General features: G+C 43.2%; 1 protein-coding gene across 5 annotated transcripts in view; it reads left to right on the forward strand.

Annotated features, from left to right (window-relative positions):
* Positions 1-14,144, forward strand: part of LOC137531647 (phospholipid-transporting ATPase ID-like) — a 240,948-nt gene that overhangs the window by 183,085 nt on the left and 43,719 nt on the right. For all 5 annotated transcript variants that reach the window (XM_068251600.1, XM_068251614.1, XM_068251623.1 and 2 more), the window contains 3 exons: positions 7,357-7,400; positions 10,539-10,704; positions 13,273-13,461. In XM_068251600.1, coding sequence (XP_068107701.1) covers positions 7,357-7,400; positions 10,539-10,704; positions 13,273-13,461 — 399 coding nt within the window. The remainder of the gene's footprint in view (positions 1-7,356; positions 7,401-10,538; positions 10,705-13,272; positions 13,462-14,144) is intronic.

Raw genomic sequence — 14,144 nt, forward strand, 5'->3', positions numbered from 1 at the left:
AAGGAGGGAGGGGGGGTTGATTGGCACCATTCAACAAATGTAAGGTGTAGTCATGGCCGGATTTAGGCCATGGCCAAGGGCACCACAGGAGCAAAGGGCATCAAAGCAGCAGGCTAAACTGGTGCAGCATTTGCAAGCTTGCAATTGCTGCAATGCAGGGAGATCAGGCTAGTGCCTGACCGCGGTACTCTGCTGCTAGCCTCCTGTGTAGCAGTCACCTTGCTCTCTGCGCACGTTTGCATTGTGGCTGGTGGATATGGACTTGGGCAGCATTGAAGACGGAAATGAAGAGGAAGTGGAGAAATGAGTGACAATGATGGCTGCTGCAGTGGGAAGGCGAGCTGGTTACCTGTACTGAAAGGGGGGTGGGAAAAGGAAGGATTAAGGGAGTCATCTGGCTACCTATACTGGAGGAGGGGGGGGGTTCATCAGGCTACCTATAATAGAGGGAAGGGGGGGGAGCGGTCACCTGGCTACCTATACTGGAGGGAAGGGGGGAGGGGCATCTTGCTACCTATACTGAAGGTGGGGGGTGGCTGGTGACTATGGCCCTGGGCGGTAAAGAGCATAAATCTGGCCTTGGGTGTAGTCTCAGCTGAATTGGTTAAAGTAAAGCACGGCCTGTAAGAATTAAGAAAGGCAATAGGTGAGCCTGTACATATCCCCCAAATAATTAGGAAGCTTGCTCCGCCCCCCCCCCCCCCCCCCCCCAAAAAAAAACCTATATCCAGGCAGCAGGATGTCCTCCATATAGACATAGATTCTAGTTTTTATCTGGAGAACACCCAAAATGCTATGGAGCAGTGCTTCCAGTACAGGTGCATGCATGGCATGTGCCATGGGCGCCTCTGGCACATGCCATACCTGTACCCTTGTAGATACGCCTCTCTTGTAGCCTACATTTATTAGTCCTGCAGGCATCAATAACAAATTAATAGGTTGACTTCTTCTGGATGTCAGTACTTGAAATCTACAGCGTTTACTGCCTCTTATCCTTGCCATTTCAATTACTCTCTGCCATGTTGTCCTGCCGCACGGTCCAAGCACTCTGCCGCTGCTGCAGGCCACTCACTCAGCTCAGCTAAGCTCCATACTCCAGCCAGGAGCTGATTTTATTGACTCCTGACCCTGTGTTTACTGTGAGCCAATCATAGCTTGAAATCCAGCAAAAAAAAAACAAAAAACCACCAGCTGGTACAGAAAGGTTTGAAGACGGAAATTATGTTATTTCTCAGAATAGGTCTTTAACCCCCTTGATGGTATGATTCTGTCCGGCTTTTAGGGTCTAAAAGCGGTACAATGTTTTTGCACCCTTTCAAACCCTAAAACCTGGAAAAATCATGCTGCCAAGGAGATCTGCAGCAGCCCAGCGCTTACTCACCTCCCTGGGATCCAGCACTGCAGTTTTCCCTCCGTCCTCCAGGTGGCGCTGCAACCCTATAGTGAGATTGACAGACGGCGATCTCACCAGGGGGCAGCAGAGCCTCGGAGGAGAGAAAGAAGAATGGTGGCCAACGTTGGGACCCCCCGGGAGGTGAGTGAAAAACGCCTGCTGCGTGCATTGCTCTGCATAGACCTCCGGCGGCTACCACTAGTTCAGCTCGGGGATTACCTGGCATGTTTTTTCCACCCCGAGCTTTACTCGTGATTACCACTAAGGCTATCATTCATGAACAGGCTGTCGGTAAAGAGAATCAGTGCAGGAAAACACCGCTGGCGGATTTTTAGACTTCTGGGTGGGCATTCATAAAAAAGTATCCAGGTGCGGTAGCATTGCGGAGATTCCCCGAGCTAAGCTGGCGGTAGACAGGCGGTAGGCTTGCGGAGACACGGAAGCTGCCGAGTTGATACATTTCTCCGTGTTCCGCTCTGCTGCAGCTGCCTGGGAGGTCTCTGTGTCTCCATTTACTTACATTGGTATCCCCACATCAGAGGGAGCGGTACTACCCGACCTCACACCGCTTGCGGTGATCTTTATGAATGAACATTTTGCTACATTTGTACCGATAATCACCGCACAAGGCAGTGATTTATCACTCTGCTCGGTAGTGTCATTTTTCCATGCGGAAAGAGGCTTTATGAATGCTGACTTTGCCGAGTGGTCGGTAAAGTCAGCTGTTTTAAGCATTTCCGCATGCGGAAATGCTTTATGAATGATAGCCTAAGTAGGTTAAAGGATAGACAAATTATTGCCAATTATATATACCTCACTGGCCCAAACTGACTGAACAAATCTTATCCACTATAAACATGTTCCATGTACCGTATTTTTCAGAATATAAGACGCACGTTTTCTCCCCCAAAATTTTTATATTATATTATAGTCTTATGTCTTATATTCTGAAGATACTGAATAAACATATGCAGATGTGCGCGAGGAACCGATATTACCTGCTCCTGCCGGCGTGATCCTCCCCCCTGGCTCTGGGTCGTCCTTCTCAGCTGCCGCTGTATCCAGGGACACTAGCCGCCTGCCACAATACAGCACCGCCGGGTCCTCCTAGTTGCTACACGCTGTTCACTTTACATTAGCAGTGCACATGCACCGTGTGATGCTAATGGGTTAACAATGCTTCCCTGGTGTTATTAACGGTAAAATTGCTGTGCGCATTTTACCATCTCAGGGCCAAGGACAGATTATTGTTGAGATAAGCAGATATGGAGAGATGTTTTATGAGATAAAACAGGCACATTTTGCTACTGCATGAGATAAGTTGAGATCTTCCATGATATAAAGCAGGCAAGTTTTGCTACTGCATGAGATAAGGCAGATCTGGAGAGATCATTTATGAGATATAACAGATAAGGATGGATAACTCATGAGATAAGGCACATAAGTAGAGCCAATTTGACAGATACTACACATAATGAGAGATATTTAATGAGAAAAGTTTTGTAAATCAACATTATTATTTTTAAATTAAAGAAAGGCCTGTACTAGCTATAGTATTGTTAATCCACACCCTACATAACACAGATGTGCTTTGAAAGCTATGTATACATACTGGTTTGAACTCGGCCATGGGGGACAGTAAAGACCGCCTCTGACGAGAATCGCCAGCCAAACCAGCGTGTGTACAATGGACGCCTAATGTCTAGCGGATCTTTATCAATTCCTAACTGCCGTGCACTGCGCGACCGCATTTTTTCCCCTCGCACATGCCTGGGGAAGCTGCTACTTAATTCGCCCCCGCATAGCAACAGACACACCGCTTACCTGGAGGCTAGTGACACATCTGTACAGAGTAGCCCAAGGGATCGTGTACCAATCCTTCCCGGGCAACAAAGATCCCCCAGTGTGTACGGATAATGCGGTGAGGGGTTACATCTTTTTAAAGTAGGGGAGTATGGGAAGGGGGGCTATACCCTGAAAGAAGCTGAACGTAACGGCTGAAAATGGGAGGGTTTGGATTAAAGGGAACCTAAGGCCAGAGGGATATGGAGGCTGCCATATTTATTTCGTTTAAACAATATAATACGGTATGTTGCCAGGCTGTTCTGTTGATCCTTTGCTTTTAATACTTTCAGCCATAGTCCCAGAACAAGCATGCAGATCAGGTGCTCTGACTGAAGTCTGACTGGATTAGCTGCATGCTTGTTTCAGGTATGTGAGTCAGACAATACTGCAGCTAAAGAGATCAGCAGGACTATCAGGCAACTGGTATTGCTTCGGGGAAATAAATATTCAAAGCCTTGCTTTAGATTCCCTTTGAAGTGCAGATGTGGCTGGGCCGTCGTTTAGCAAAATCATAATGGACAGTTGGACTGTTCTATGATTACATTCCATACTAATGTTTATAAGTTGCCTCAGATAGTTTATCAGCTCTCATCCCATATTTGGCTGTGCTGTGCGTGAGTCATGCTGCAGTTTACAAGCCTCTCCTGGTGGCATTTCCATGCTAATAGTTACATAACTAAAACAACTTGCTGATAAGTCATAAAATAATGAGATCCGGCAAAAGTCATTGCTAACCATGTCATGATGTCACCCCACACTGATGGATCCTCTGTAATGCTGGATAAATGAATAATAATAATGCAGATATTACATAACCATAATTATAATATATCAGATTTATGTGATGCTGGACTTTATTATTCAAACTATATTGTTTACTTTGTGTTAATATGTACGTATTGCACCTGCTGTGTTAATACGGTAGGTTCTTGATTATCCGACACAGGCCGGGATTGCCTGTTGCCGGATTTGGGGGCCTCAAAATAACACTAACACATTCTTACATACATGCTAACACCATCCTACACACATACGTTCCAACTTTGTGAGGTAGGAAAGACAGACACCTGTAAGACACGCCCCTGTCACACCTCCAATCATGCCCCTGCCACACACTTAAAGTGGATCCGAGATGAACTTTTACTCATTGCATAATTGTGTTCCTTTCCTTTTGTTTATAGGGCATTCCTCAAGCCAAATACTTTTTTGTTTTTGTTTTAATACTCTAATTCCCTATAAACTAAACAAGCCCCGCCCACAGGTTTTGAGAGAGCCAAGGCACTTTCAGACAGTAGCAAGGGCTCATGGGAGCTCAGTCTGGGCAGGAGGAGGGGGAGGTATTACTAGACAGAGATTTCAGAGGAGGAGGGGGGGGGGGGTTAGGTTTTTTTGCTCAAGATGCAGATAAGTCTGCCTCTGTGTAATGTTTACAAACAACATGGCTGCTGTTGTATCACAGGAAGAAATAATCATATTCTGTTGAAGCTGTATGCAGCTAGATTTGCTGTCTAAACTTTAGATAAGATATATAGACAAGTTACTTGTTATAGTTAGTTTTTCATCTCGGATTTGCTTTAATCACACATACCGTTAAATAATTCATAACAAAAGATGGTGTTTTATAGTTCAAACCAACTGGTACTTTTTATCATTATTTGAAAATAAGTAATATATTAATTTAACCACTTAAAGGGAACCTAAACTGAGAAGGATATTAATTTTTCCTTTTAAAATAATGCCAGTTGCCTGACTCTCCTGCTGATCCTGTGTCTCTAATACTTTCAGCCACAGCCTCTGAACAAGCATGCAGATCAGGTGCTCTGACTGAAGTCAGACTCGATTAGCTGCATGCTTGTTTCAGGTCTGTGATTCAGCCACTACTGCAGCCAAAGAGATCAGCAGGACTGACAGGCAACTGGCATTGTTTAAAAGGAAACATCCATCTATCTCTCAGTTTAGGTTCCCTTTAATGACAACTGGACATTTATTAACGTCCAGTGTATTTTTGGAGAGTGCACCATCAGTGTGTTACTAAATGAGGCACATATGGTATCAGTTTTAACCGAGACGAGTTGTAGAATACATTTTGGTGTGTCTTAAAGCTTGGACACACATCACATAAAAATAGGTACGGACAAACTCAATCCAACATAAAAAAGTCATTTTCTAAATTATGATCAAATTTGGGAAAGTTTTAGCAAAACTACAATTGACATATGTAGTAACATTTTAACCATGATAAGTAGTAGAATAAAGTTGAGAAAGTTTTAGGGTTGAGAACCATGTCTTGTGTATTCTTTTTAGTCGCAAACTGAAGCACTCTTGTGTATTTTACCATATATATCAGTAAGAACATTAGAGAAAACACTTACCATGCTCTCTGTTTCATCCTCACTGCTAAAAGTGTCTGTTATCAGCTGTAATAAGAATCACGGACTGAGCATTCAGTCTGGCTTTGCAGGGAATAATTATAGCTGAGTCATTATAGCAGAGCCACAAGGGGGCAGGTTTGGGCTTGAAAAGACACCAGAGAAGACCGACTCAGCTATAATCTTTCCGTAGCAAAGCTAGACTGAATGCTCAGTCGGGGATTCTTATCAGAGGTGATAACAGTCAGATTAAACAGAGAACAATGAAACAAAGAGCAGATTAGGTGATTACTGTCATGTTCCCACTGATTTATAAGGTAAAATACAAGAGGGTGCTTCATCTCTGGTTCTCTTTAAACATGTATGCCATGAGGATATATTACTATTATTTTTGCAAATAAGGTCTTATAATCATTAATAGTGTACAATGAGAAAACAAAAACGAAAAACAGAAAAAAGACACCTTTATTTTCAAATACAATATTGTCACCATACATTGTACTAGGAACATAATCTAAATGTTGTTATAACCAGGATGAATAAGCAAATACAATTAGTGGGTTTCACTTATAGTTAGCACTGTTTATTGTAAAGCTTTAATGGATGTAAATGGAGAAATAGTGTGTTTTTCGTTTTTTGTCTATACTTTTCCTTTTAAAATGCATTGAAAATAAGGTAATTACTAAACAAAATTATCACACACTAAAAGCCTAATTTGTCCTGACAAAAACAATATATAGATCAATTAGATGTGATTAGTAGTAATAAAGTTATTGGTGAATGAATGGGAGCAGTGCTGATATGTGAAAATTCATTTGGTCCTGAAGTGATTAAAGGGATGGAATAACATTAAGAGCCAATTAGACACATTTTTCAGTAGAAATATCCATATAGCCCTGGAGTGATAGGTTCTCCCTGACACGACTTGGTTTACCTTGATTTTCTGTGCTTGCCTACTGCTTATATGGGTTCTGTATTAACTATTATTTGGTCACTGTTCTCACGAACACTGTGTATTTTGCTCTGCGTTTGGAACTGTTGTAGCTTCCATTGAGTGCCTACCTACATGACGGTAATTTTGAATGTGTATTTTTTTTGTACCTATTGTTTATTCAATCAAATTCTTGTTGGAGGAAAAAAAAAAAAAAGAAAAATCCATTTACTGTATTTTTGGGACGATAAGACTCACTTTTTCTTCCTCAAAACTGGGGAAAAATGTCACTGCATCTTATAGTCCAAATGCAGGGAGTTCCTGACTTAGTGCCTGCCAATACAAACCTCCAACCCGCCGCAGTGTCGGGGAGTCCCTGTCCTGTGCCCATGCAGAGGAGGACACAGGGGGACAAACGGAGGACACAAAGGGGCATAGAGGGGGACAGAGAAGGACACAGGGAGACACAAGAGGTACAAGGGGGCATGAGGTACAAAGCGGAAATAATCCACAAAATGCCCCTTCACCGTGATTGCACCAGGTTTAGTATATATTTTTTCTCCTGATTTTTGTCCTTGAAACCTAGGTGTGTCTTATGGTTAGGATTGTCTTATAGTCTGTAAAATGCAGTAGTTACATAGATCTGTACAGGAATCCTGATGGAGGGACAGAGGAGGAGGAAAGAGGGACAGAGGGATTTGGTGTCCAAAGCAGCCTGTGTATAAAGTTTCAGTGCTGTATATAATGTGCTCTTGTGATTGGTCTGTACACTTCTCCAGAGTCCATCTCACTACATCTCGCCGCTCTTCTCTCTGCAGGGGATGTGTTTGACTATGCCGGGAACAGGCTGGATATCAATGAGGTAGGTTTGCTAAGACATTACCTTATCCATAAATAAAAAATATTATTTATTTTTCTTTCTCAGCATTCCTTCTCTTTCCTTTCATACTTCCTTCCCTCCTTTACTCGCATTCTTTTATACATTCTTCTTTTGTTCACTCCCTTATTTCCTTCCTCACTTGCTTTATTCTTTATTTCTTTACGTTTCGCTTGTCCATTATTTTTTCTTTCATCCTTACTGCTTTCCTTCCTTTTTTTTTACATTCCCTCATTTTACTTGTCTTCTTTCCTTTCTTCTTCCCTCCTCACAACCTTTCTTTCTTTCTTTACTCCCTTCCCTCCTTTCCTCATTCCTTCCATCTTTTCTGCTTTCCTTCCATTATACTTTTCCTCCTTGCTACCTGCCTTCACATCCTTTCTTCTTCCCTCCATTCCTCTTTCCTTCCATCTTTTCCGCTTTCGTTCCATTATACCGACTCTTCAGAAACCAGGAAAAAAGTCATTGAGCCTGATTCACAAAGCGGTGCTAACAGTTAGCACGCTAGTGAAAAGCCCTTTATCACGCCTAAACTCTGTTTAGGCATGATAAGTTTAGGTGTGATAAGTTTAGGTGTGATAAGTTTAGGCATGATAAGTTTAGGTGTGATAATTTTTTAGGCGTGATAAGTTTAAGCACCAACTGGGTTAGCACCGCAGTGCACAGCTGATCAAAAGTTTTGCGCTAGCAAAGTCTGGTGCACTTTGCATAGAGTTTAATGGCGCTGCTTTGCGTGCGGGACTTTGCGCACGATATAAACTTATCTAAACTTATCATGCCTAAACTTATCATGCCTAAACTTATCATGCCTAAACTGAGTTTAGGCATGATAAAAATGGTTATCACGCCTAAAGTCTTTAACTGGGTTATCACCGCTTTGTGAATCGAGCCCATTGACTCATGTATAAGCCCCCTCCCCAGTATAGCCTTCTCCACAGTAGCAAGGTGTGCCCTGAGCACAAGTCAGACCCCCTCCCCACTGCCAGATGTGCCCAAAGGATGATACAGCTTTATCTCAAGATGCCACTAGATGGCATCATAGATATAAGACACTTCTGCCACACAGGAAGAATCCACAGTCATTTAACAGCTGACAATGCTGCTTGCACGCTTTGCTCCACAGCCAGGGGACAGTGTTGCCGGGGATGGGGGCACGGATACAGCAGGAAGCCAGCTGGCAAGAGCAGAATCACTAGTGCATAATCCTTACGCTCCTACCAGTTAAAAAAAACCTGCTCCATCTGTTCTGCTCCACTGACTCGCATATAAGCCAAGGGGTAACTTTTCATCACATTTTTTTGTGCTGAAAAAAAAGGCTTACACACGAGTAAATAAGGTACTTTTCCTCCTTGTACCTGCCTTTCCTTCCTTTTTTTCTTCCCTTTTTATTTCCTTCCTCAGTACCAGTCCTTGTTACCTCAGGTCTTCCTTTCTCCATTTCTTTCTCACTATTTCCATACTTAGCCTTTTTCCTTTCCTTGCCTTTACTTTACTTTGTCTTTCATTTTACTCACCTTTCTCAATCCCTTCCTTCTTTTTTGTTCTCATCAACTTCCCTTCTTTCTTCTTCAATCTCTTCCATTCTTGTATTTCCTTTCTTCTTAACGCCTCTCTTTTTTTTTCTTCTCTCCTTCCTCTCCTCTCTTTTTTCTTTTTATCCTTCGCTTCCCACCGTCCTGAAGAAGGAAATAGAATCACAGCTAGTTCACACAGTTTAATTTCCTTATAGAAAACAGCGTTATAGTAAACTTTGTGCTTTTACACCAAAACAAAGAAACCTCTTTGTGATGCAAGCTATACCTACCTACTCACCACAAATGGGCCTCCATTTTTTCTATCAGCAGACATCGCCCAGTAACTTGTAGATGAGTAATCACATGATTTTTGAAAATGACTATCTAATTAGTTTTCTGAATCAGAAGGCCCAGTGGCTGCCAAGATGATCATGTGACTCTTTTCAGAGTTACCTGATATTCTGATGGCAGGTTTGGTTAAAGCTACATACACACGCAAGACTGAGGCGGCCAATAACGACTGCTTCAGCCAATAATCTCGGGACATCAGCCCCCAATAAACGACTGCCGCTTGGCTAGCAATTCGCCCGGCGGATCATCTCATCCAAGCGACGGGCGATTGCTTTATCCACGCCACTCTCCCCACCCATTGTTTGTCAACACTAGCGTGCACTCCGTCGTCCCTCCGCCTCCCCGCGTGGCAACTGAACGCGTCATCAGCTGACACACCTCTGTATAGTCTGGCCCAGCGATGTTGCCCGAGGGATCTAGTGCCAATCCCTGATGGGCAAAATCAGTCATCCCGTGTGTTCAGCCCTTAAAGTGGATCCGAGGTGAACTTTTACTCATAACATAATTGTGTTCCTTTCCTATAGTTTATAGGGCATTCCTCAAGCCAAATACTTTTTTGTTTTTGTTTTAATAGTCTTATTCCCTATAAACTAAATAAACCATGCCCACAGGTTTTTAGAGAGCCTTGGCAGTAGCAAGGGCTCATGGGAGCTCAGTCTGGGCAGGAGGAGGTGTTACTAGCCATTGATTTCAGAGGCAGAGGGAGGAGGGGAATTAGGTTTTTTTCACAGGCTTAGTGATCAAGATACAGATAAGCCTGCCTCTGTGTAATGTTTACAAACAACATGGCTGCTGTCATTGTATCACAGGAAGAAATAATCATTTTCTATTAAAACTGTTTGCAGCTAGATTTGCTGTGTAAACTATCTAAACTTTAGATAAGATATATAGACAAGTTACTTGTTATAGTTAGTTAGTTTTTCATCTCGGATCCGCTTTAACACCTTGGCCCATATTACAGCATACTGCTGGGTTGCTACAACTTACTACCCCTTCACCTACTACTATCACCTGCCCAAATGAGCATCAGGAAGTATTACTATTTGCAACTTGGGGAGTCTTTTCAGAGCTGACATGTAAATGTTACCTGTGTATAGGAGAAATCTGTAATTGTGCTGTATTAAAATGGTGAGTTTGGGTACCAGTAGTGCTTAGCGGAGTGCTCCTTTACGCTCCACTTACTCTAGTGTGCGATGAGAACAGGTTGTGAGTGGTGTATTGCAAAGAGAACAGTGACTGATGATAATGTTGTCTCTAGTACACAGAAAAGGTGGATTTTTCCTATAACACTCTGGCCGATCCCAGCTTTGCTTTTCACGATCACCGGTTGGTGGAGGCGGTGAGGATTGGGAACGCAGCCTGCCACGAGTTCTTCCGTCTCCTGGCAGTGTGCCACACGGTGATGTCCGAGGAGAAGAAGCCAGGTAAGGCTGCCCAACTACTCTTGAATGGGACAGATGTACAGTGATCAGGGTCAGCTTATGATCAGACACATAGCAGAATGCACTGAACACAGAGATAAGCATTCCTATACATCTCATTCATCGCCGGTGGAGAAGTGAGACTGCATAAAAGCTGTTTCACAATCTTGTCATTAGAAAAGTGAATTAAACTACCCGTATATATCCTCAGATATAAGTCATGTATAAGTCGACCCCAAAATTTGACCCTCTTAAAGCAGACCTAAACCCAGGACTTCCTCTCTGCTCTAAAAAAGAAGCAACAGCATAATAACCTTTAAGGTGCGTACACATGGCTGATTTGTTTAAACGACGGGTCGTCAGACCGCACAGCGGATCGGTCAAAACCAGCCTTATCAGCCTGCCGACAGACTGTACACACGAGGAAGCTGTCGGCAGAACGGCCGCCCCGCGGGCGGGTCTGACAACCCGTTGTTTAAACAAATCAGCCATGTGTGCGTAGCTTTACAGAAAAACATTACTTTGTTACTGTTTACAAATCTCCTCAGAGGTGGTTCAGAACTGTTACTTCCTGGTTTGCTGGGAGTACATACAGGGTTAACCTCCCGTGTTTACATATTCCTCTCTGAATGGCTCAGACTGCAGCATACATCAGAGAGAGGTGTCAGCTCAAATTACAGTGACTTATTACTTACAGATAAGTGAGAACTAGGCAGGCCGATATCTCTAAGAGCTTGTTCACACTACAAGAGCTTTTTAAGCGCTAGTGATTTTGAAAAGCTCTTGTTAATGCAATGCTATGGGTGATTTTTAGAAAATCACAACGCTCCAGTGTGAACACACACATAGGATAACATTAGCAAGAGTTTTTCAAGTCACAAAGTGCTTAGAAAAGCTCTTGTAGTTTGAACAAGTTCTTAATGCAAACGGTTAGTTTTTCTGTTTTTTCCTTCATTCCTATGCATATGTTTAGGTCCTGTTTAAAGAGCCTCTGAAGTGACTTTAAAAACGGCTTTTTACCTTATATTCAACACGGCAGAACGAGGGGTCTTTACCCCCAAATCCCCCACACACACCAGGACCCCCTCCCCGCTAAATCGACTACTTTCTTGGTCGTAGATATTTCTGCTCATGGAGGCAGAGCTTTCAGCAGGCGGATCTCCGCCTCTCCCCGCCCCTCTCAGTGAACGAAGACTGAGAGGGGTGGGGAGAGGCGGCGATCAGCGCTGATAGACGCGCTGAGAGGCAGATCTACAGCCATTAGCTCTGCCTCAACAGGAAGCGTTCCCAGGGCACCACGGAGGGGATTTGGGGGGTAAAGACCCCCCGTTCTGCCGCTGGAGAGCAGTGTTTTAGCAGGGGAAAACATGCCCCTGTTGAATATAAGTTAAAAAGCCATTTTTAAAGTCGCTCCAGAGTCTCTTTAAGCTGGATTTTTTTATTGACTCAAGTATATGTCTACCCAGCAAAGTGAATGGCTGAATTGGGGACCAGGAGAAATTAACAGCTGCACTTGTGACCTAGACTACAATACATACACAACATGATGCATACATATATATGACTATTGTAAGGATTAGATTGTGAGCCCCTATAATAATAATAAAGAGAAAAAGTGAGAAATAGAGAATAAGTGAATTGAAAATAGGCCATTATGTATAAGTAAGATTTATTAAAACAACCCCAAATCGCTCCCTGGATAATAATGCTATAATGATCCGTTACCTGTTGCTGCTCCAAAAAGATATGAGAACCCCTTAGCTGCTTAGTGTTTACAAGCACCACTAAAGCCTTTATATGCCTCTGCTGCCAGTTTCTGTGTGAAAGATTTGCTTACATAGCAGTGATCTCTAGTCAGGTCTGACTGTATTGTTTCCTGCCTGTGTACAGGAAGTGGGAGGGGCATCAAAGAGGAACAGGAAGGGCAGCACAGAGCAATCAATCAAACCAAAGCTAAACGTCATACACAGGGATGCAAAGATATCAGAACAGGGAGTATATTAGCTGCTGCTGGGGGAAAGTGGGGGAGTATAAACAATAAGAGGCCTTATGGGGAGCAATATGCTACGTTTATAATTACAGTACAGTTATTTTTATTGTAAAATATGAGAATTTCAGTGAATGGGGCAACAGCCAAGGGCATTACTAGAGTAGAGCAGCCCCTGCAATGGCAGAGGGGCCCAGAGCTCTGGAGGGCCTCATCTACTAACCTTCCCTTCCTCCGATACAGGGGACTATACTTCAGATCAGGTGTTTTTGTGGCTACACTTGTTATGGGTGTGAAGATCATGATAGCCATACTTGTTATATGACCCTTGTGAGATGGGCCCAAAGCCGTGAAGGGCTCCAAAGGTAGGCAAGAGAAGGGGTGTAAACATTGGGGTTCCCATCAAAATTGTAGTTAGCCACCGGCAACAGGAGGGAAATAGTAGCCATGCATGGAAAAAAGATACACCCATACTCATACACTTCAGGCTATAGGGTTATTGGGAACCTTTTCTTTCATGACAGGTCAGCTCATTGGCTGGTAGCACATCACCTGACGCCTGTTTCTCTGTCCTCCTCCCCCAGGTGAGCTGGTTTACCAGGCTCAGTCTCCAGATGAGAATGCGCTAGTCACCGCTGCCAGAAACTTTGGCTTTGTTTTCCGCTCCCGTACCCCAGAAACCATCACCGTGGTGGAGATGGGCACAACCAAGGTGTACGACGTGCTGGCTATCCTGGACTTCAACAATGACCGCAAGAGGATGTCTGTGATTGGTGAGTCCATCGCTCTGGAACTGAGGACTGTTCATGAGTGCATCACATGATGTTCCACATAAAGAGGCAATTACAGGTGGAGTCAAAGTTAGCAAATAGCAGCTACATGAGCAGATAGGTACCCAGATTGTTGTTAATCTTTTTTTTTTTTCCCATTTTTCTCGCAAACACTCAGCAGCCTTAAGGTGCCCATACACTGAGCCGATTAGCGGCTGATCAATCGAAATAGATCGATCGATCGAAAATCAATTGACCAATCGATCGATTTGTGGCCGATTTGATTGATTTCTAGGTCGATCTGTTGAGATTGCTTATCATTAGACCTAATGGAAATCTGATGGCAAGAAAATGCCATCAGATCGATTTTCAATAGATTTCAAACTGAAATCTATTGGAAATCTGTTCCTAGTAAAAAATGTTCCTAAACACATCAGATCGATTTGCTGCTAATCTAATGAGTGTATGGCCTGCTTTAACAGTGGCCCAGTCCCAACCGTAGCCTTGGCTTCATCAGAACCTTACCAATGTTGGGAGTAGTTTGCACCATGGTTTGCGCTTACAATTATATAATATTTTATTACTTAATATCCATAAAAAAAGAAATGTCTTTAAACCAACAGTGTTTCAAAAAAAAATAAGGCTACCGTCTTTACATAAGACTTCCTAACATTCATGCAACACAC

This window comes from Hyperolius riggenbachi, chromosome 1 (assembly GCF_040937935.1).
Source record: "Hyperolius riggenbachi isolate aHypRig1 chromosome 1, aHypRig1.pri, whole genome shotgun sequence".
NCBI lineage: Eukaryota > Metazoa > Chordata > Amphibia > Anura > Hyperoliidae > Hyperolius > Hyperolius riggenbachi.